General features: G+C 42.8%; 1 protein-coding gene across 1 annotated transcript in view; it reads left to right on the top strand.

Moving 5' to 3' along the window:
• Positions 1-23,413, top strand: part of cdk19 (cyclin dependent kinase 19) — a 49,466-nt gene that overhangs the window by 5,487 nt on the left and 20,566 nt on the right. Inside the window, exons 2-4 of the mRNA XM_080860550.1 lie at positions 1,279-1,354; positions 17,761-17,871; positions 18,222-18,362. Of these exons, the coding sequence (XP_080716676.1) occupies positions 1,279-1,354; positions 17,761-17,871; positions 18,222-18,362 (328 nt within the window). The remainder of the gene's footprint in view (positions 1-1,278; positions 1,355-17,760; positions 17,872-18,221; positions 18,363-23,413) is intronic.

Here is a 23,413-nt window from a genome sequence, read left to right as displayed (position 1 = left end):
GTGCTCTTACGTCTCTTGGTGTTGCACGGCCATAACCAAACCATGTCAGTGCTTTAGTGTACGGTGCAGATCCATACAAGCGATCTGGGCGACGCGATCTGGGCGACCCCATGCATTTCAACGGGAGCCAGCTCCATTGTGACGTAAACCAGCGATCTGAGCGACGCGCCTGATGAAAATTCGAACATGCTCAAACTTATGCAAATGAGGAGCGATATTTCACCGGCAGCGGCCAACATTTCAGAGAAAGAACACGCCCACTCAAAGCAATGGAATTTGATCGCGTCGCTCAGATCGCTTGTATGGATTTGCACCGGTAGCCTTAGACACTACTTGGGCTGTCTGTGGTCCTCAAACACTATTTTGGCCTTCGGTGTCCTCAAACACTACGTGGGCTGTCTGTGTGTCCTCAAACACTACTTGAGCTGTCTTTGTGTCATCAAACACTACTTGGGATGTCTGTGGGTCCTCAAACACTACCTGGGCCGTCTGTGTGTCCTCAAACACTACTTGGACTGTCTTTGTGTCCAAAATCGAAGCATTTTTCCCTCTCAGACAAAGCCTTAAAAAAAAAGGCCCAAGTGAGCGTGTCATAGATGGGCTGTTTGTTTGAGTGGGGGAGCGCACTGGTGGTTGTGTCGGAGCTGAACTGGAGGGCTGGTGGTGTTTGTGCTGAGGTGAAAGGCTGCCCCAAGGGGAAAGGCCACTCCTAGCAACAGCAGTTAACACTGATCGCGTTCAAGAGGAAATAGCTTACAGACGAACCCACCAGGGAGGGGCATCTAGAAGAGGTTTTTTGCTATATCCTCTGTGCACACAGGCCCCTGTTCTCAAACACAGAGCAGGTCTGATCTCATTCTGGTTGTCTGGCTGCTGCACGCTCTCTCTGTCGAGAGTGAAATCGAGTTTCTTATGAGCGGAGTGGTTTCAGGACTGCTATGAGATTAACCTCTGTGTACATCCCAGTCTGAAAAAAGGAACCCTGGGTAGTTCAAGTTAAAGTATCAACTTGAATTAATGACACGGGAGGAGTGCAGTGCAGGAGTGCTTTAAAGATTGCAGTACAGCAACATGTAAAACAACAAGTACGTCTTGAAATTAAATTAATTATTTTGGGTATTTCTTTTCTGTTATTTTTCCCTCTTTGTGCAAATGTTGTTCTCTGTCTCTGTAGCATTTTATATGCAAATAATAATGGACATCTGTTATCAACAGGCAATTTGTTTTGCAAAGCTCACTACTAAAACATGCTGCAATTCCACTTTTTGTCATACGCAGGAACGACGAGAAGGAGTATGCACTGAAGCAAATTGAAGGCACTGGAATATCGATGTCTGCTTGCAGGGAGATAGCGGTAAGTGCCGACAGGCCGGATCCAATCAGAGTTCCTTAGTGAAATATCGTCCAATTAAATTGTGTGGATAGTCGTGTCCGGGCGCATTGGTCTTTCTTCCAATCAGTGCCTCAGAATTGTGCTCTTGATGTGTCATTTAACTTTCATGGGCAATATCTCACATCTTGAAAAATAACGTATTGTTAGGTATAGGTGAATTTCATATATCAGACCAAAGTTCCACATACCAGACCAAATTTCAAATAGACCCCCACTCTCAGTTTGAATAGCATCAGACCAGAGCCATCAGGCTTGGCTCCTGGCCTTTTGTCTATGTTGAGAGCCAACAACAACTTGAACCAAGGAACAACCTTATGTGTTTTCATCAAAGAATTCGCCAAAAAATCTGCAGACTCTTTCAGTATGCACCTTCACTGCAGAGCTGTGCCTTTAGATGCAGAGATAAAATGCTGTGTACACTTGTGGCTTCAGTGTCACTCACCACACATCACACACTACTTTTGGAATCTGTGTTTCTGGCCTGCTGTCAGAACTTCACAGAGCAGGTTCATGTTGACCTGAGATCTGGGTGACTTGTTTGTTTGTTTTGGCACCAGTTGGTTTGTTCCTTGTGTTGACGTAATGCGATAAGGCTCAACATCAAGATGGAGGCATGCTTTTTTCTTGTTGATATCAAAGTTGGGCAGTTCTCCTGTTTACCTGCCACACCGTGTGTTTGTTTATCGGCAGAGTGGAGTATGACACAGTCATAGCCAGGCTTCTATGCCATTCTAAGTAAACAAGCTTAATAACAGGCCAATCAAAGTCACAAGGGAGGGTTGGATCCCGGAGAAGGGCATAGGTCTTATACAGGCAACAGTCTAACTATCTGATAAATGTCTGCCAATGTGTGCCTCTTCACAGTCAGTGATGCCTAGTCTTTATCTGGCTCGTAGGCATGAGGCCCTTGTGACAGAGTATGTCAGTGTTATGTAAGAGTCTATGCTCTGTGTAGCACATACAGCATAGTTAGAAGAATGCTACCCAGGCTGAAAGGTCATTCCTGTTAGGATGCCAAAGAAACCTTAGTGGAAAGTAAACACACAGGCACAGACACTCTTTAACACACACACACACGCGCACACACACACACACACACACACACACACACACACACACACACACACACACACACACACACACACAAAAGAAAACAAACTGTATCTTTTCTGATACAAGGTTGTTTTGTGCAGGTGTATGGTATCATGTTCTTTTTTAACTGCCTGCATTTACAATGAACGTACTGACCAGTGTCCTTGAGGGCATGGTAATAGCAAAACACTAGCTTAGTCTTTGGGTGGCTTTCACACAACCATTTGTATAAGACCTGCAAAGAAGGCTAATGTTGGTTACATTATCATCGTCTTTCATATAGTGCATTGGTGATATTGGCTAATAGCTATAGCAGATCCCATTGGACTGAACCTGGTTTGCATCAACTAACTCGGCATATTTGTTTGTGCTGTTAAACTGCGTTCATTTTGACAAGGTAAGTGAAATACAGATTGAAAACGGTCAGCTTGAAGTGTTGCGTTTGGTGTAATGTGAGTATGGATAAGCTCGAAAGGAAAGACCCTGAGGTATGTCCTCTGCAACATTCTCCAGTGAATCTGGCACAGAGGGGGCTGTGGTCCTCTGCTCCTGCCCGTGATTGGTAGAAGATTCTGGAAAGTGGGAGGAGGTGCAACTGAAAACACACAGAGACATGCACATTTGCAGCCAGCCACACTGGCAATCATATTGCGCGCACTCATTTACAGAGAGCTGGTACGATTAGAGGAAGATCACACTTAAGGTCTGCCAACCTTCACAGGAGATCACTGTGTCAGAGGGACTAAAGCAATGGTGTGCAGAGACGAGGAGCAGAGTTTCCTGTGGTGATCGGCATCACATGTGCTCTGAAAAGCGCTGAGGACTAGGAGTGTCTATTGATCTAGGTAGCACATGCAACTGTCATTGTTTACAGTTTTAAAAAGTGATGTAGTCCTCAGTAACCTTAGGGTTAACACCAATACCTGTGTCATAGAGTAAGACACCAGAAAGAGAGGCACATGCTTTACAACACACACACACACACACACAGACACACACACACACCAGAGAAGGAAAGAGATGGCTGATCACTGCAGTGAAAGTTATCCCTTCGGTGAAGACAGACATAGAGCTGACGTGGGCATTCATAGCTCGGAGGCAAACCACAGGCTTCATCTGGGTCACTGCACAGAATGGAGGAAAACCTCTGTAGAGAAAACACACAGGCAGTGACCTTAGGGGTCAATATGGCTATGGTGCTTTGGTATAGAACACATCTTTGTGTAGCTACATATAGCCTTTGTAGCAAAAAATGATGTTCTAAAATGTTCAAAAGTGTAAACCCTTGGTACAGAGGGGGAAAGAGTTTGATGTGTTATCTAACCATTTCATAAGATGACGGTGAGATTTGAAGTTGGTTTGTTCTGGCCCCTTTCCCATAACCTGCCGCTGTCAAAATGTGTCTTTTCTCTTATTTCCAGGAAGAGTCTAGTAAAAGTCCGACGGCACTAAAATGCGAAGCTTTGGGATTGAGCACAAAACCAAACTCGCACATAAAGTTGGGTTGCGGTCTCTCCGGGGGCAACAGACAGACTTTCAAGTCCTCATGACATTAAACATGAGTCAGCCTTATTACAGATTGATGCTCTTTCCAGTTTGTCCTGATTGTAAACAAACAAGGGTAAGCACTTTTAACTATCTGACGTTAAATCTTTTCAGTCAATATCACCGTACTAGACATGAGTCTTAATTACGGTTTTCTGGGACATTAAGTCTCTTTATTTGGATTCCTACAGACTTGTCAGGAAGGCATACATAACATTCTCTGTGTCAGATGGGAAGATTTCATGGGCAGGAGAGGTGATTATTTTGTAGGTTTGAATGAGAAGTCTGGTTGGTTGAGCATTGTAGAGCTAAGAGGGAAGGCAATGGTGGTGCTGCTCCAATCCAGTGTCCTTCCAGACAGTCTTTGGTCCTTGGATGCGTAAAGCTGTTGTGACATTAGCAAGGCATGCAAACCTGAGACACAAAGAGTATGTACCCTTTCTTCACTGTGACATGCACTCTGAAAACAATTGGCAGCCTGGAATACTCCTCACTTTAAAGGAATTCTGACTGGTTGATATCTGTACCAAGGCTACATTTATTTAGTTGGTGGTGGCAAAAGCCAGGAGAGACCCAGAATCCTTTTTTTCCAGTCCAGTTCCAGAGTGATTGGTGTGTAAAGCCGACTCGTCAAGGTCAGCATATACAGCACCTGGTGATGTCTAAGTAGACAGACAGGTTTGTCGTGTGCCAGCCCTGTTGCAGGAAGCAGAACATAACACAGGTTTGTCTTTTATCATGATGCGGTCTGTGCTTGGTGCCAAGGAGCTCAAATGAGTGTTAATTAGATCTAATCATTTCACTGGGCCACACCTGCTATCTAATCTCACTGATTTTACTGGGCTTCTGGAAACCTCCGGGTATCACTCATTCAGTGCCATGTCATAAAAACAAGGGGTAGCCTAGTGTTCTCAGTGGACTTCGTACCTGTTGACTGATAGAACTTCCCAACTTTATCACTTCTATCTGATGTATCATGAATGATACCGCATACGGCTAATAGTTTTAATGTAACTCTGCTCTTTCAATTGGCTAATGCCTGTTAGCTTAAGAGTTAAAAGCACAGGAGTGGAGGGAATTGAGTGTTGGCTGTTTACTGTAGTGGAGTGGAGCTGTGAAGGCCTCTCATCATTACCCCCGAGTGGAGAAATTCAAACAAAACGCAGCCGACAGTAAAAAAAGGCACCAGCAAAATTAGTTTTGCACCCCCTTGAACGGCTTAGCTTGGCTCAAACAATGGCCTCTTTGTGTTCCTCTACATCCCTGCGTGAGTGAGAGTGAGAGAGAGAGAGAAAGAGAGAAAGAGAGAGTGTCCAAGGGGTTGGAACTTCTGTGGCATGCAGAGCTGACTCCGAAGTCTGGCGGATGCCATGTGTGAGTAGTTTGATGTGACTGATGATGGAGCAAGCCTGCAGCAGTTCCTCCAGCCAGAGAGATGGCTCTTCAGACATTTTGAAAAACAACATTAATGGCTTGTAGAGTCATTTATCATTGGTGGTTATTGGCAAGCTCATTTGCATGACGTCTGTGAAAAGGGGCTTTATGTGGTTCATCCAGGCTTGCCAACAATAAGCTGCAGCGGTTTTTGATGAAGTTTAAGATTGGAGTCAGTGTGTCCTGTTCTTCCTCCATTGCAGTTCATTCCGCATTTGTTTTATATTATTTACCCTCATGTGTCGGTGCAGGTTTTAGTACAAAGAAGTAGTGGTTATGTAAACGTTACTTGCTCTCTTGTAAATACATTGCTTTCTGACACTTTCATTCCTCCTATAGACATTGTTGGTGGCGTCTGTCTGTCTACACCTTTGACAGACCTGATGTGGGAAGGCTTTGTGTAACACAGGCTCGGGGCGGTTGAAGTCTTGAACGCCAGAAAACTCAGTGACATGTTTTAGCCATTAATCCCTCAGGTAAATCCTCAACGATGATTCAGGCTACACACCCACACACCCACACACCCACAAGCATACGGGCACGGGCACGGGCACACAATCACACTGACCCATATGAAGTTTTGTTGCTTCTTGGTGTCAGTAGCTGATAGGCTCACACTGCAGTAGGAGCTAAATGCTTCTATTTGTTAGCTTTGTTTGCTCAGAGTCTGTTGTTGTGCAACGAACCTTGTGGGCATTAGCCTAGCATAACAAGCAGGTCTCAGGGGTTCTGTTGTCCAACCTTTTCCAAACCCTTGCCACTTTCCACTCACAAATCTGCTTAATGCCGAGGAGGAAATGCCATCTCCACCCTTTCTCATCTATCTCATTATCAGTTAATGAGTTGCACTCCCTACCCTTGAGACAATAGTTCTCCCTTGCCTTGCATGACATGGTCTAATGCAGGTGTTTCCAACCGGGGGTCCGCGGCAGTTCACCATTGCATTTTTTTTTAGGGCTGGGCAAGTTAACGCGTTAATCGTGCGTTAATCCATCTGTCATTTAACGCCGACAATTATTTTAACGCGCGTTAACGCAGTTTTTATTATTTATTTTATTATTCTAAAAGTCTGTTGCTTTCAGGCTTTTATTTTGTAAACGTTTGCCGGTGGCTGCTGTGGAACCGGAAAAGGAAATAATTCGCGGTTAAAGACCTGAAACGTGTAGTGGGGTAGGGAGATTTTACATGGTACTACTAATGCGGGTGCAACACACCACAATGGTAATCTCACTTAAACATATCGGGTAAACACATTAGAGTTAGGCTACTAATAGAGACACCACAGTAACGAATAGGCTACATCCATTATCACACGCTCAATAGTAGACTAACTAACATCCATGTTGCCAACTACACATTTTACACATAACATTCACACACGCAAGGCATTCTGGGAAGCACACACACGCCAATGTCGCAAATGCAGGGCTCCCTTTCATTCATTCAACGCTGCTCTACATGCAATGTTAGCCAATCAAAGTTAAAAGAAGACCTAAGTTCACCTTTCTAATAAATCTAATTATATCATATATCTAATAAAGTTCTCAGACCTGATGTCAGATGTTAAAGTTTCGGCAACTGTTGAAATGCAATTCCATGCGATTTTCTGCAAAATAAAGAACGACGTAAACCTTGATCTTTCAGTTTCTTTGTTGTTGTTTGGTAGGCCTACTAAGGCCCAATCTCAATACTTCCCCTTACCCCTTATCTTACCCCTTACCCTTGAAATTGCGCGTTCATGTGAGAGCTAGTGGTGTCTCAATACCCAACTTGATCAAGATTAAGGGGTAAGTTTAAGGGGTGTTTGGCCCTCGTTTTTGAGATGATCGGAGAGCTACCTTGGTCCTCCGAGGTCTATCCCAGAGCACACCGCGAAACCAGCTCGGGAATTTTCAAAAAAACATGGCTGCTTGAAGCGAGGAATATTTTACATGAATAAAGCTATCTACACAACTTTTTATATGTTTATAATGACTCGGTTTGATCTGAAATGTACTACACGAGCGATGCATAGAATTGTCGGTCTTAACTGAAGCTTTCAAACGGTAGTTTTAGGATACATTTAGCGTGTATACCACCACTCCATTGGCTTATATGGTAGCTTGCCAGCTATCATGCTACATACACTACAAGTATTTTTGGCTTATAATTAATTTAAAAATGACGACAGTCTTGTTTTGTGCTCTACACAGTTGTATACATATATATTTGCAACCATGTTCTACATTAGACTTTTTTTTAAATCGCTAGTTTCATAGCTCATACAGTCACGCATGACGTACCCGAAACCTAGTGGCGTCTCATTTTATAGGGGAAAGATCTCAGCCCTTGGCCCTTACACTTGCAAGTGCTAGGGTTAAGACTAAGACAAGATTAAGCAAAAGGGGCAAGGAGAAGAATCGAGATTCGGCCTTAATCTTTTATGAAATTGTATCACAATCTCTACTGCGAATCTAGCACAAGGCAGTGTCTTGAATGAGTTCTCTTTATTTTCCATTTAGGTTACATGGCAATATGGATTCACTGGCGTTTTTTCTTTTCTTCCGCGGGTTGGGTTGGGTTTGGGTAATTATCAGTGCATATTTTTGCGGGCTGGGCGTTCAGATCTCCTCACGGGTTGGGTTGGGGCGGGTGTAAAAAAAACCTGACCGGCGCATCACTAATGGCCAGGGTAGAAGGGTTTCATCGATATAATGCACTGTAACTCCGAGGTAATTGTGGTTACCGAGTTTGCTGTTGGTTGAGTTAATCTGATTGAACTGTCAATCTTGCTCATAGCCTACTGTAGGACTTTATAAGGGAAGAGCTATGTTAGAAAATAAAACAAAATCTTTACAATTATAAATACAGAACTTCCTTCTGTTTGCTGTTTCTGGTTTACGTAAATGTAATCACATTTTTGGTGCTTCACCACACTCTAACATTAATTCAGTGGCAATAAGCTTTAGTTTTGTGTTTGATACAATTGTTTAAATTGAAATTAACACCAATTATTTATTTTATTTAACTGCTACTATATGCAAATGCTGATGTTAAGTGTTTGTTTGCACAACCAATGTAATGGCACTTCAGTTCATATGGCAGTAAATTTAATATATCGCTATACGCTACTTTTTAATTCATTTTTGGAATTTGCGTATAAAAATGCGATTAATCGCGATTAATCAGTGAAATAATGCGATTAATTGCGATTAAAATTTGTAATCGTTGCCCAGCCCTAATTTTTTTATTTGTATAAATTCGCATTGATATTTCAACACATTTCCAGATTACTCTTGAGTATCGTGAAAAATAAAAATATCTATGCATGAGGAGGGGGTGTGGCGGCGGCGGTAAACGTTCTACCCTGATATTTGCTTCCAGCAAACGTACCATCCTTTTAATTAGTTTTGATGGAAGGCACTATGTGACCTCAAGTTCAAAAATGTGTTTTGATGTGTAGGCGGAATATCTCTGCAGGGGGAGGGGGCGTGGCAGCAACGGTTACAAAAACACACGCAAATTATTTTCTAGTCAGAATGGTGGTCCCTGGGACAAAACCAGTTGAAAACCCCTGGTCTACTGTACCTTGCTAGAATAGAAAGTCTTCGTCTCTTATAAGCCTGTGCCAGGCTCCTTCCTAACATACTACGCTGTGAAGAATTTGAGGGTTTTCGTAGATGTATTTTTGGTCAGTTTTGAAGTTCAGTATAGGGCCCATGTGCTGAATAGCCAACTCTGTGTTACCCAATGCAGCTGTGGTAGTTTGAACTGAACAGGTGGACCTTGTTTGTGTAATGTCCCTCTTTTAAGTAACCAGGGGGCAATTGTTTCGGTGCACTTATAATAGATCATTGTGAAAGCCCCATAATTATGAGCCATTGAAATCCAGTGGAGGCATTGTCGTGCTAACCTCTGCTAGCTTCCTCTTACTTTGTCAGTTCCTGTGTGCTGTGGCTGCATTGGTTTATTTAATCTATGCCAGATTGTTGATGAATCCAGTCATTCTTCAGATTCAAGGCCCTGCTCTTGTGTTTTTTTATGTTTTTCTGGAAAAATTCTGCAACTAACAATTGCATTTGTTGAAGCAGCCTGCACCGCCTTACCAGAGGGATCGACCTTTGGGCTCTCAGTGCTCTGGGTGTTATACTTACTCTGCTTCATAATGATTTCCTTTGATTGTAAGTTCAGCATAAACAGCTGTGTGACTCCCTGATGAAAAAAAAAAGCACAGCAAACCCATGAGATTTATGTGTGTGTTCCTGTGTTGTTGCCGATATTAGTTCTGAGTCCGTCCGACCTGGTTTAACAGGCGGCTTGGCAAACGTTGCGCTGCTTGGTCTGTTTGCGACTGCCGATAATAGGATCAGGATGTTTTGGTAGTTCTTTTCTTCCAAGCTCTCACTAAGACGTAGACTGTGGTTGGGGCTGCGGCCAGGTGAGGGTCTGCCCTGCACCAGTGATCTAGGTCTCTCAGGAGGACACTCTCTAATGCTCTGAAATGTTCACCCGTGTCTTGCCACTTTTCCTAGATGTTAGTCACTTACCGTCACTAGTTTAAACTGGCTTCTAGCAGTATATTGTGGGCACAGTCTCTGACGGTGTATGTGCCTAATGAATGAGTAAAGAGTTATGACTTATAGTACTGAACATGGTACTGCAAAACAAATGCCTTAATATCCTCTCCTATAAGAGCTATAGGAGCTGTGGTGAAATCAAGCTTAACATTAGCGCATGCAAACTATTTCTCATGTGGCTTTACCGGCCCACTGGCTGTAAAATCAATGTGTAAGCTTACCGCTGGACCTGGTCAGAGCACAACTCTCAGGTTTTAAAAGGAGCGAGCATCTGGGTTTTGTTTATTCAAGTCTCTTAGACCTACATGAGGGGATGTAATCACGCTCTCTCTTTCTCTTTCTTTTTCTCTCTCCCTCTCTCTTTCTCTCCCTCTCTCTCTCTCTCTCTCTCTCTCTCTCTCTCTCTCTCTCTCTCTCTCTGTAGACCTAGGGTCCCTGCATAGTTTGGTTGTGTTTGATCAGAATACTGCCTGATTATTGTCTGCACTCTGTTGCCATGGACACGGTGATGAGCTCCCATTCAGGAAGGATGGACATCATTTACAATTTAACTACCAGCCAGAGTACCACTGTCAGTTCCACCATATTGTCCGGATGGACAGCATGTTGTGCCTGGAGAGTCATCTCCATAATCATTTTATCTCTGTGAATGAAGTAGCACATGCGTCAACCCATATCTTGTAGATATACAGAGAACATGCTAATGTCTGGGTAAAAATGTGACTATAAGAGCAGAGGTCTTTCTTTGAATGTCCATTTACAAATGCTACCTATAATGTTGTTGGACCAGATAAATTCGGTGCACTGGTAACTAGTTAGTCTTTTCTGGAACCGATTTGTGCCATAAAAAAAAAAGAGTTGTGATATGCCTCTGTGACTGCAGTGAAGAAGCACGAGCAGACTGACCTTCAGATAATGGCTTCGCAGTTGGCCTGACTGGGCAGTAATTCAGTTGTTAACCTGCTCACTCCTTTCATCTGCCTCTCTCTCTCTCTCTCTCTCTCTCTCTCTCTCACTCTCTCTCTCTCTCTCTCACTCTCTCTCTCTCTCCATCATAGGCCTGATCACATTTGGCTACTTGCTGCGGTGTCAGTTTAAGGCAATCAAGCCTGCACATGACCAGTTTGTGTTTGCGATCCACATCCCTTCCCCTAAAACACACACTCACACAAACACACACACACACACACACAAACACACACACACACAAACACACAATTAACCTGCCCGCCCACTCTTCTGCCTCGGTTTTTCTGACACATCAGTACTGTCATCAAAATGTAATGTTCAATGACTCCAAAGCACTGTCATCATTCTATAGAGATCATACAAGTGGCTGTGCTGTTTCCCCATGACAACAGCAATGTCAACAAAATGAAGGGAAGACGAGTGGGTGGAAAAGGCTATGAGCATTAGGGCTCCCCATGGCAGGATTTTCTAAGATGACCAAAAGGCCACATAGACACACATGTACGTTTGCCACCATTTGTCATTTGAGATGTGTGTGGTGTTATGTTATGTGGACAGTGCTTATTCCTCATCTGTGACATAATGCATAACTATTGAACTGGCTTGTCCATTGAACTGGCTTGATTAATTTAGGTTATTCATTTTGGGATGTTAGTTTTGAGACTCCTTAGATCTTCAGCTTGATCTTGGCTAAATTCTTTAGTCTTCATTTGTATTCAGTGTGCCATGATCCCTTGTCATGAGATGCCAAGGGTTAATATGCTGAATCTCTGAGGTTAATGTTGTTTTTGTGCTTTTGTGATTGAGAGGTTGATAGCATTTTTCCACTGAAGGGGCAGAGAGAAACTGAAACGTACGGCTCCAGACGCTTGTGCTGCTCAGTGCCCTCTTTAGTTGGAAAGCACTCTTAAAAGAAGCACTAGCATTCAGGGGGGAGAGGGAGAGAGGGAGAGAGGGAGAGAGAGAGAGAGAGAGAGAGAGAGAGCTGTGAGGATTTGGAAACCAGGCCAGTGCCATGTCTCCTTGCAAACCCAACACTGAAATTGTGACCCATTTTTGGTGCTAAAAAGTAGGACGAGCAGTGACTTGATAGTGATCCTCAGCACACTCCTGCTAGTGGAGCTCAGCAAAGTAAGACAAGTCAAATAAAAGACATAAACATGTCCTTTTGGACTCTGAAGGCAGTTTTCTCTGCTCATTTGAAGCTGTGAACGTTGGGGTAGCTTGTGGAAGATGTTGTTGTGAAAACACTTGTGTCAATGAGAGGGTGTTTCCGGTATATTTTCCAGGCTTGATCAAGCTGATGGGCTGTCAGTCACCCATGATAAAGTCTCGCCAAGAAGTGTTTACGAGGAGATGGTGAGATTATCACTGTCATGTTATGAGTGCAGGGAACAGAAGGGCCATCCATTGATTGTTTTTTTTTTTGCTGGAAGGTCCTGAACTGTGCAAATCCTTATTGCGTGTGTGCCATGATCTTTAATCATCTCCACTCTCTTAGCTAAAGAAGCTAAGCTTTCTTCATTATTTTTCAACCAGACAGGAAAGGAAAGCAATTGCATTTATTAGAAATTCTTTTGGTACCCCAAGGTGACACACCTATATTCTCGGTTCCTGCCTTGTGTGGCTTAGGTCATGAGTCATACAGTGCAGACGGGTGTCCCATGTCTGGTTTTCTTTCCTCCTTCTCTCTCAGTGGGCTTGGTGACAACAACAAGCTGAGTCACCCATGAGTCTTGTCATGGAAAGTTCTTCCCTGGGTGCTAACCACCTCGCTTCCACCGCTGGGAAAAGCAGTGGTGTTCAGCTGTGACCACTCTTAACTGGGGCTTGGGGCCAACACTTTTTTAGGTGTCTGGTTATATGTCAACATTTCTAGGAAAGGTCCATTTGAAAAGATACGAATGTAATCACATTTCTGTCTTGTTTTGTTGTTGTTATTCTTTTTAGTCTCAACTAATTTGGTAATAAGGGATATGCTCTTATATTTTGTAGATGGTTACAATACAATACTACTCAGCCCAATACAGTACTACTCCTCAAAAGAAACCTCCTGGTAAAGAATCCAAATCTCCTTTTCTGAAAATGAGCCATAAATGACTCAACTAATGCAGCGGAACAACACTCCCTTTTTTTTGGAAAATGCACCTTGAACAGGGCTCATACGACCATTGAAATCCTGGAAAAGTCAAATTTTGAAATTACATTTTCCATGCATGAAAAAGTCATGAATTTCAGTCCAATTAAATGAATTACTGGTATGTTATTGTGATCTTCCATGGAGTCTCAATATTTGTGCACAATTCTGAAATGTATGTGCAGTCTGAAACTGTTTCTACTTAAATTAACATAGATTAGTAAGATTGTACATTTCTTACTGGCGATGAAAAATCATCATACTCCTTTCTTGTATTCACGCTTTCATCTGTAATTTTGATGTCTTGACTGTTGAAGTTCTACAGTCCAATGGACATATTGTTGGGCAGATGACACTTGGGCAGCCTAAGTGGCCTAGTTGAGTGTGAAAGTGGGTGGGCCCATCTACTGTCCTGTCCTGTTCTGTGCTGTTCTGCGCTGGGCGTGTGGGAGTCACAGTAAGTGTTGGTACAGTAAGCCCGGGGCTCAGCGGCACAATGCCATGTGCTAGCCATGGGGATTAGACTGCGATTAAACACTAGCCCCAGTAACCCCTCTGTAGCCAGCCCACTCACAGCCCAAATCAAACAAGCCTCTCTGTTAACATTAGTAGCCCATGCCTCCCTATGCCATCAAAGCAGGCAGCGGCTGTGTGTGTGTGTGTGTGTGTGTGTGTGTGTGTGTGTGTGTCTGTGTGTGTGTGTGTGTGTGTGTGTGTGTGTCTGTGTGTGTGTGTCTGTCTGTCTGTCTGTCTGTCTGTCTGTCTGTCTGTCTGTCTGTCTGTCTGTCTGGTGGGAGATATACTTGCCCAATATGCTATGGATGCAGGTCTTCCCAGTTACTGTATCTAATCTTTCAGCACAGGCTCTAACATTACAGTTGTGTGGAAAGGATCAGCCAGCACTGCCGTCCTGAGACAGAGAGAGACCTGAGGTCAGATTGCAGGGAGTAATCACACCAAGTAGACCTCTGAATAATACAGTGCCTAACTCCTACAGTTAACTAAATAGGCCTTGTGTCCCTGACAACTTAAGTCGAACTTGACCTCTTGTCATCTTCCGAAATGTTTTTTTTTTTTTTTTTTCAAGTTTTGTACATGGTGGCAAATTTTCTTAACTGGATGATCGATATCGTATATCCAAGTCACTGGTCAAATATGACCATTCAGAAGGGTGCGCCATCAGCAGCTACAGTTGGTGTTTTCAGTAAATTCCAGCTACTTTCAGTAATACACATGAGGCAGTAGAGTAGAGTATGTAACATTCTTCAAGGACATCAGTTACATTCGGTCAATACAAATTGAAAAGTTCTTGGTAAGCTACACAGTTTTGTTTCTGCCCAAGGGGCCTTGAGTTGAGTGGGTATAAAATAGCACTTAAAAGAGTCAATTTTACTTGAATTACAGGAATTGTAGATATACAATATCTCTTTTGTGAAGAGGAAAATGTGGCCATGACCTGAATACAATTTCAAGTTCAATTCTCAGTACTTTATAATTGTAGTTATACACAGGAAAAGACGTTTAATTCCTTGTGCTATTAGTTGGGGACTTCCACAGCGGCCACACCTTCACTGACTCATGCAAGGACTCGAACCCAGCAACCTAGCCTAAGTATTACAGCAACAAGGTGCACTGCAACCATCGTACCAATTCTGAAACAAAACAACAACAAAGATGCCTTTGTGAGCATTTCACTGTGGTTGCCAAGTGGGCACCTTCCTTCATCAGTGTTAAATTGAATTAGGCCAAGACACCTCCAGAAGGCTTAACAGTGGTGTCTGGTGTCCCAGACCTATCCCCCTTCATACTCACGATAGATGAAGACTCATGTCAATATCAAGGACAACAATGGACCCACCTCAAAAGATTTCACATGCATATCTCAGTGTCTGAATGATGCACTGCCTAATAATCTAAACATCAATCTCATTATACTGTGACACGTCACAGGCTATCCAGGGTACGGGGTGGAAGGGTTAGGGTAATGGTAGGTATTGGATACGAACCCAGGTTAGGGGAAGGGGAAGGGTTGGGGCTTAGGGGTGGCAAATCCCCCCCCCCCCCCACCGAGATTACAGACCTGGATTAGGGTAAGGGAATAAAATAGTATATGTACCCTGGTCACATTAGCACCATAAATACAGGCTCGCTTTTTCATCAGCCTCAGACAACTCCTTAAAAACTCCTTTGAGCGACCGTCCTCAAAAACCAAAAGTAGCTACGGTTTAGCTACAAACCCTCTAACACCCATCTCCACTAGTCTTGTGTGTGCTTGTCAACCTTGTTCCCTTTGCTTCCATCACCAGTTCCACATACTTTAGCTTCTTCCTTTTCAAATGGTTCCTTAATCGCACACATACTTTAGCTTCCTCCTTTCAAATGGTTCCTTAATCGCACACATACTTTAGCGTCGGATCCTTGTACAATGCAGCCCTAACTTGTTGTTGTTGTTTCTTCCTTCTATGTTTGAGGAGCTCTGCATTCCTAAGTGTAGCCAGTCTACTCTTCCCCTCTGCCTCCAGTGCACTAACCCTTCCTCTCTGTTCACCATCTGTTTGTTTTCAATCTTTTGTTGCCACTTTGCTCAAATCAGCCTTTTATATTTCAACCTGTCGTCTTGGCCTTCCCCACCTAGCTTTCTTACTCACTCCATGTCTTTTCATGTAATAATTATACATGACCTCACCCATGCAATTCAATGTACTTTTTTGCTGTACCCTTCAATCCTTCCATAATTCCTTTTAAATCATCATTGATGCAACTTCCTTTCTTGGCTTTTAAAATCCCCTGGCCATATAACCTTTGGTTTCTGTTCACCACATATTTCCTAGTCTGTTGTTCACCAGCTGTGTAATGTCCACCATTCTGTGCTCGCGTGCTGGATTCTCCTTTCACTGTAGCAGGGGAACTGATATCCTGTGGTTTTTGGTGATCAACCTGCCGCTGGACTCCCCAGACTGGCCGTATCCGTGTTCAATCCCTTGTTCGTTGCCTTGTAGTCCAAGCCCCATGTGGTCTGCCTGTCATCACTGCTCCTGCTGGCTCTAGGGTTATTCTGTGAGTTTGTTCTTAAGTGACTTAGTTGGCTCCATCTACCTGGCTGTATTGACCACAGATGCTCTTCCCTCCTGCCAGCTGTCTTTCGTAGGTAGTGTGATATTACTGCAGGGATGAATTGATGACTAAATAAGAAATTAGAATATGGAATTATTTTTATATAACTATGGAATTTAGAGACTCTGCGGTAGTAACTATATGAGTTTCTGCTGGTTGACGTTCGCTTTTGATGTATATTTAAATGAATGATGCACTTACAAACAACGACTGTACTTACAAATCAAGGGGTTATGTAGTATTGTTGAAAATGCTTATGAAAGAAAACTGCAACAGAGAAAATGATTCTTCATCCATACCCATTTATCACCCTAAGGTGCTTCTGCTTCCCACATTCTTTGCAGTGAGTCAGAGCTTTGTCTGCATCACAGTACGTTCACAACAGAACTCACCCCCTCACAGATGTGCTGATGTACACCCCGTACTTGTAGGCCCTGTACTTGAGCTGTTCTATGAAGTAATATTTGCATTGCTAGAATTCAACCAAACCACCACCAGCACACACATGCATCAGACACACACACACACACACACACACACACACACACACACACACACACACACACACACACACACACACACACAATCGTCTGCCATCTGCCATTAGTGAAGTGTCTGTGTGCATGGTGTTATGTTCGCTTCGGATGAAGCTTAACCAGGGTCTTTTCTTATGTAATATATATATATATATATATATTTATATACTGTATATAATCTGTTTGTCTGTAGTGCTGGCAGGAAATGGTATTGGAATGAGAACATTTATGATGTTGGCATGTTAGTGTAAGTATTCCCCAGTGCCTTTTTGCATGTAGAGATATTGTGCTGTAAGAGTACTTTACTTGTCACTTGTTCGGGCCTTTGTTGACGTGTGTGAGTAAGTGGGTTTGTGTGGAAGTTGACAATCTAAGATATGCCCATGGCCCAGTGCATGAGAACCACTTGTCTAGATGAAGTGCACATTAACCTCAGTGATTTTCTTTAAAGAAAGGAGGCCAGGTGGTTTTGTTTATTTCTTTTTGATGTTTACAGTTTTACTCTTTTAGTGTCTACGATTTTAAAAAGTCTTTAAAACATCATGAAAGTCAAGAATTACAGGACCTAAGCATTTTTTCCCACATGCACTTATCTCACATTTAAAGGGTTCTCTGTCCTTAGATTAACCTACGGTAGGTTTATGTTTAACCTACGTGTTTATTCACCCACTTTCTTCTTGACAAAACACACTGTGTGGATAACAAGTATTTTCAGCATTTCTCAAGTCTAGCCTTGTGTTTATTTTTCATCACCAGTTTTTATGTGAAATTACTTTAATTAATATGTGTGTGTGTGTGTGTGTGTGTGTGTGTGTGTGTGTGTTTGCCTGCAGTGGCGGCCCATGGCATAGGCGGCATAGGGCTCCTACACTGTCAGAGTTTGTGTGTGTGGTGTGTGTGTGTGTGTGTGTGTGTGTGTGTGTGTGTGTGTAAAAGCCTGTTTAGGAATCCCTCTCTGATGACCTCTCTCACCTCTTCTCACAGCTCCTGAGAGAGCTGAAGCACACCAATGTGATTGCCCTGCAGAAGGTTTTCCTGTCCCACAGCGATCGTAAAGTGTGGCTCCTCTTTGACTACGCTGAGCACGACCTGTGGGTGAGTGGCAAACGTCTTCTCCTGAAATCTTGTTTCTTTAAAGTTCCCGTTTCTCAAGTGCAGTCTAATCCTGAAAAGGTCCGGAGCGACTACAAACAGCAGCACACCTTATTCCACACAGAAAGTTTACAAATAGTGAGTTTGGTTAGTGTGAAAACATGTAGCCACTCATATAACTTAATACCAGCTAAGTTTAATTAAATAATTTGTATTATTTTATTTTAATTGATTTTATTACGTGTTTGTGTGTTTGTATGGCATATGTTTTTTGTCCAAGTGTCAATGTAATTTTGTAATCAGAGTCAAGTACTAAGCCTGTTTTGACCTTAATCTAATCTTACTGGTTGTAGCACATCATAAAGTTCCACCGTGCCTCGAAGGCAAACAAGAAGCCTATGCAGTTGCCTCGAGGGATGGTGAAGTCCCTCCTTTATCAGATCCTGGATGGCATTCATTACCTCCATGCCAACTGGGTGCTCCACCGAGACCTGGTAGGTCCCGCTGATCAACCTGAGGGCGCAACGGAAAGTTGCTGTTGTTGTTGCTGTTGTTGCTGTGTGTTTTTGTGGTTTGTTTAAAATGCTGAGCTGCTCACAGTCTCAGCAACAGAGGACAGGGAGAAAATGTCTTGTACACACTCACACAGTGGACCCTGGTGGGTGATGACATATAGACACACACACACACACACACACACACACATGCACACACATACACACACAGCCTTTAATAACAGCCTTTAAGAAAAGGGCCGTCTAGATTTTCTGTGTCCTATACACACTGTTGCTATTTCAGCATGAACAATGAAGGAAACATTACATGAAGGCAACATGTTGCCTACTGTCACAACATGTTGCCTACTGTCACTAATTCACTTTATTTATTTTATTAATGAGATTATGCTTCGTAAACAAGCTGAGGGGGGCGAGGGACGTTGATGTCTTCGTGTCTTTTGACTTCAGTGAGGGCGCTCCCTTCGAGGTACAAAGAAATAATCTTGCACCCTTTCCCATGTGGTCCCATTGCACACATCTTAGGAAAAGGGCAGCAAACAAATCAGTTGCATCTATACAACAGCTGAAGGGTTGTGCCGCACACAAAACTGTATTTAATCATAATTCCAAACAAGAGTACATACTTCCCCTTGGGTAGAGAGTGTAATATATGCATTTGTCATATACCTCTCTGTTCGTCTATCTCTTAAATGTGGTGAACTCCATTACTGCACTTAACTTGTTGACCATCAGTAGTGTCTCAACATGATGGTCACACAAAGCAGGTTAAATGTCCCTGATATCACTGGGTTAAGTGAGGAGATAAGATTATGCTAAAAATAACCTGTCCCAGAATCAGAGGAGTAAATCGGTCCTCTGTATCGTACTGTAAAATGCCCTGAACAGCACACCCACTGAAAGGAACAAAGGCCTCGCGAGTCTTTCAGAAGCTCAAGGTTTTTTGTTTTTCTAGGTTAAGAATGTTCTTCGCACTTTGTTCCTTCGGTGTTACAGTTGCTCATATCTGACAAAAACACTTTTGTGAATAACCCCTTGTCAATTGAACTGGAACTTTAAAGGTTCCTCCATAGCAGGATAACAGAAGAACTCTTGACTGATTTTGAGTATGACTGAAGTCTCTGAGCTCCACCTATGGCCTCAGCATTTGTTTCCACAATCCCTGTCTGCTTGTTATTGTTGCACTGGCTGTTTGGAGCAGCACGTTCTACCTCTTATCCAACCCCTTCACCCCCAACTCCCCACCTTCACCTCACCCTCTGGCCCCGGTTCCTGGTCTCTTAGCGTTCCTGTGAGACTCTGTCCTCCACTGTTTTCCCACAGTCCTTTCCTGGAAGTGCTGCCTAGACACCTGCCTTGTATTCTAGTGCATTTTTGTGGAAAAGAACCTAGAGTTAGAATGTGGTTTGAGAAGGAGGTGGTAGATGATAAGGGTCACAAGCCCCACACACACACACACAGGCACAAAATTGTATGCCTCTATGTCAGGGGTGGGCAAACTTTTTGACTCACGGGCCACAATGGGTCCTTAAATTTGACAGAGGGGCCGGGCCAGGAACAGATGTGTTTGTGTGAACTAATATAAATGACATGTAAAAATCATCACATGAAAGGATTTGGCCTTTAACAAGTGGCAAAACATTTATTTGCATGGCCCGCATCTGGCCGCAAGGCAATTTAACTAATTGCACGAACATGAACAATACAAAAACATGGCGTAACGTGACTGATCAAACATCATGAAAACATCTGATGCCTGCGCCCAAACCAATTACCTCACTTGAACTTCTTTATGATTTACATTAACAGGTTAGAGCAACAACGCAGGCTCTGTACGGCATAGAGCTGCAACGATAAGTCGACAAAATTGACGACGTCGATTGTGAAAAATGGTTGAGGTGGATTTTTATAGTTGACGTGTCATTTAATTAAAATATATATATATATATATATATATATATATATATATATATATATATATATATATATATATATATATACAGTGGTGGCCAAAATTATTAGAACACCTTACAGATCTGAGAATATTGACCTTTTTTTTGTCTCCGAAACATTGTTTAATTTCATAATGTAAATGAAACATGCAGATGGTTGTTCTGAGCACAACAAATATCAGATGAAGTGATTCCTACTGTTTTTATCCACTTTTAACTCTAATATTTGGTAAGCCCACCTTTGGCAGCAATTACAGCAGCACATCTCTCTGGCATAGAGTCAATATATTTCTTGAGAACTTCAACACTAATGTTATCCGATGCCTTCTGCAACTCAAGCCAAAGGCTTTCCTTTGAATGTACACTAGATCTGTCCAGTTTATTTTCCAACTCGCCCCAAATTTGCTTGATGGGTTTGAGGTTCGGACTTTGAGGGGGCCGGTCCATAATTTTCAATGTTCCAGAAGATTCCTTCTGCCACAGGTCGTACTGGCAATAGTTACAACAATGTTTAGGGTCCTTGTCCTCTTGGAAAATAAATCCAGGCCCATTAACGCCACTCCCAGAAGGAACTCCATGCCTCACCAGAATGTTATGGTATACTTTCTTATCCATGATGCCATCAATTTCGCCAAAGTCATCTGTTCCTGAGGATTAAATGGCACCCCACACCATAATACTACCCCCTCCTTGTCTAACTGTTGGCTAGAGACACTCATTTTTATATCCCACCCCCTCACTTTGTTAAACATACACTCTTCCCTTGTTGCCAAACTATTCAAACCTGGACTCATCAGTCCCCAACACTTTATACCAATCTTTCTTTGTCCATTTCTTGTTCTTTTGCAAATTTCAGGCGTTTCACTCTATTTTTCTCTTTCAGTAATGTTTCTGTGCTGCTATTCTGCCAAAAAGCTATTTTTCTCACAGGTTCCGACGCACAGTTCTTGGGAACACTATTGAACCATTAGTCATTGTGGTGTTGATCTCGTCACCAATTCTCGTGAAGTCTTTCTTCATTCCTTAAGACTGAGAATTATGAGATGCTTCACTTCACACAGTTTATTTTTTCAGCCTCTCCCATTTCTTGGGAACACTATTGAACCATTAGTCATTGTGGTGTTGATCTCGTCACCAATTCTTGTGAAGTCTTTCTTCAGTCCTTAAGACTGAGAATTCTGAGATGCTTCACTTCACACAGTTTATTTTTTCAGCCTCTCCCATTTCGGTTCTGGTGGCATGGCGGTCTAAAGTGTATTTTACAGTGCTTAGACTGAATGTCAAGTCCTTGGCTATGCGGCGGTAGCTACAGTCAGCATCAAAAAGGGCCTTTATTCGAACCCGTTGCTTACTCATTAGCTCATTCTTCACCTTAGCCATGTTCAAAGAGCAACATTTGCTTTAAGACTGCCTCTAGAGGCTTTGAATCTAAAACAATAGGTGGTGTGGCCTCAGTGACAAAACCCTTATGTTACCAATCACTTAATGCGGAAGATAGGCCTTGTACATTCAAAAGAATCACCGAGCTGTGTCCTAAGACTCTTGCATCACCATCAATTTAACCACGACCACACCTGACAATGATAAAACAAGTAATTTGGCTTCTTCTGTGAAGTAACATGATTGTGTGACATTGACAGTGAAATAGGCCTAGTTTGTTTTTGTACGGAAATTGACCTTAATCTACATATGATAGCTCTATTCTATGGTTTATAGAGCATAATGATGACTTTGTAGGTATTTCATTAGTTTTAAGGGTATTTTAATGGCCAATTCAACAAAAACAACTGAAACCTCTTAAATATGCCTAGTGTTCTAACAATTTTGGCCACCACTGTATATATATATAAAAAATTGGGCCAGACGCGGGCCGTACTTTGCCCATGTCTGCTCTATGTTATAATCGTTTTTCATCCACCAGCAGCTCCCATTTTATTGATAATTCTAAGTAGAAGACTAAGTAGAAGTGTGAGATTCTCAGTGGAAGTAGTTCCGACCATATGTGCACACACACCCTTTAATGTCTAGACGCTTTTTTCTGTTGCTGAACAGCGAATAGACACCCAAAGGGGAAAAGTCTGCAATAGAGCCTGAAATGGCCGGAAATGGTGACACTTTAAGGGAACCGAGTTTATCTCACTCATGCCTGCAAAATGGAGCTTCAGAGAAGCCCACCCAAGATGGAGCATCACCTAACTCTAATTATGACAAACACATAAATGTAGGATACATGAGAAAAATAAAGAATAATGATAGAAAAATAAAGATTCTGATTCATCACTCTTTCAGCTCCCATGACACAGCTGTTGACATTTTTTCCCACGACGCAGGGAATCCGTTTACTGGGCGTTAATCCTTCCCCCATACAGGGAATCCCAGCACTTACAGCGTACCCACTTTGTCCAGAGGAATCTCACCAGGATCATGACTTCTTACATAACCCTGATGCTCCCAGCTGTCACTGGCGAGCAGGAAGTCCCTGTCCCTGCCCCGTGACATAAAGTCAATACACACGTCGTTCATCCACCAACATCTTGCCTACAGAGACCGGCTGTCAGCTCTGGAATGGAGAGATAATGGAAGGGGTTAAAGGCTCTTATGGTGGGTGGTATCTGTATAAATCAGCGCTTTAACTGATAAACAGTTTGGTCGAGGAATGCCAATCTAGCAGTACATTAGCAGTAAGTATATAAAAGCAAAATGCTATGGTATTATAGTATACTTGCACATAAGCACCAGCAAACTCCTTGAGCTGAGGATGCTCATACGGTTAGATATCTATTTCATTTCATGTATTCATTTAGCAGACGCTTTTATCCAAAGCGGCTTACAAGGATGTATACACATTTGACACTGATGGCACACTGCACATCAGGAGCAATTAGGGGTTCAGTGTATTGCTCAAGAACGCTTCGACAGGGAATCGAACTAGCAACCTTCTGATTTCTAAACGACTTCTCTACCTCCTGTACCACCGTCGCCCCGCTCTATACTGAGAGGAACCATGGCACAAGGCAGTCCAGTAATATACTCATGCACAGTACATCCAGTAAAGCCCTCACCCCAGAGCCTGCCAGC

The sequence above is a fragment of the Sprattus sprattus genome (assembly GCF_963457725.1).
Source record: "Sprattus sprattus genome assembly, chromosome: 2".
NCBI classification, from domain to species: Eukaryota; Metazoa; Chordata; class Actinopteri; order Clupeiformes; family Clupeidae; genus Sprattus; species Sprattus sprattus.
The sequence above is the reverse complement of the archived record's forward strand: the minus strand, read 5'-3'. Positions and strand labels throughout refer to the sequence as shown.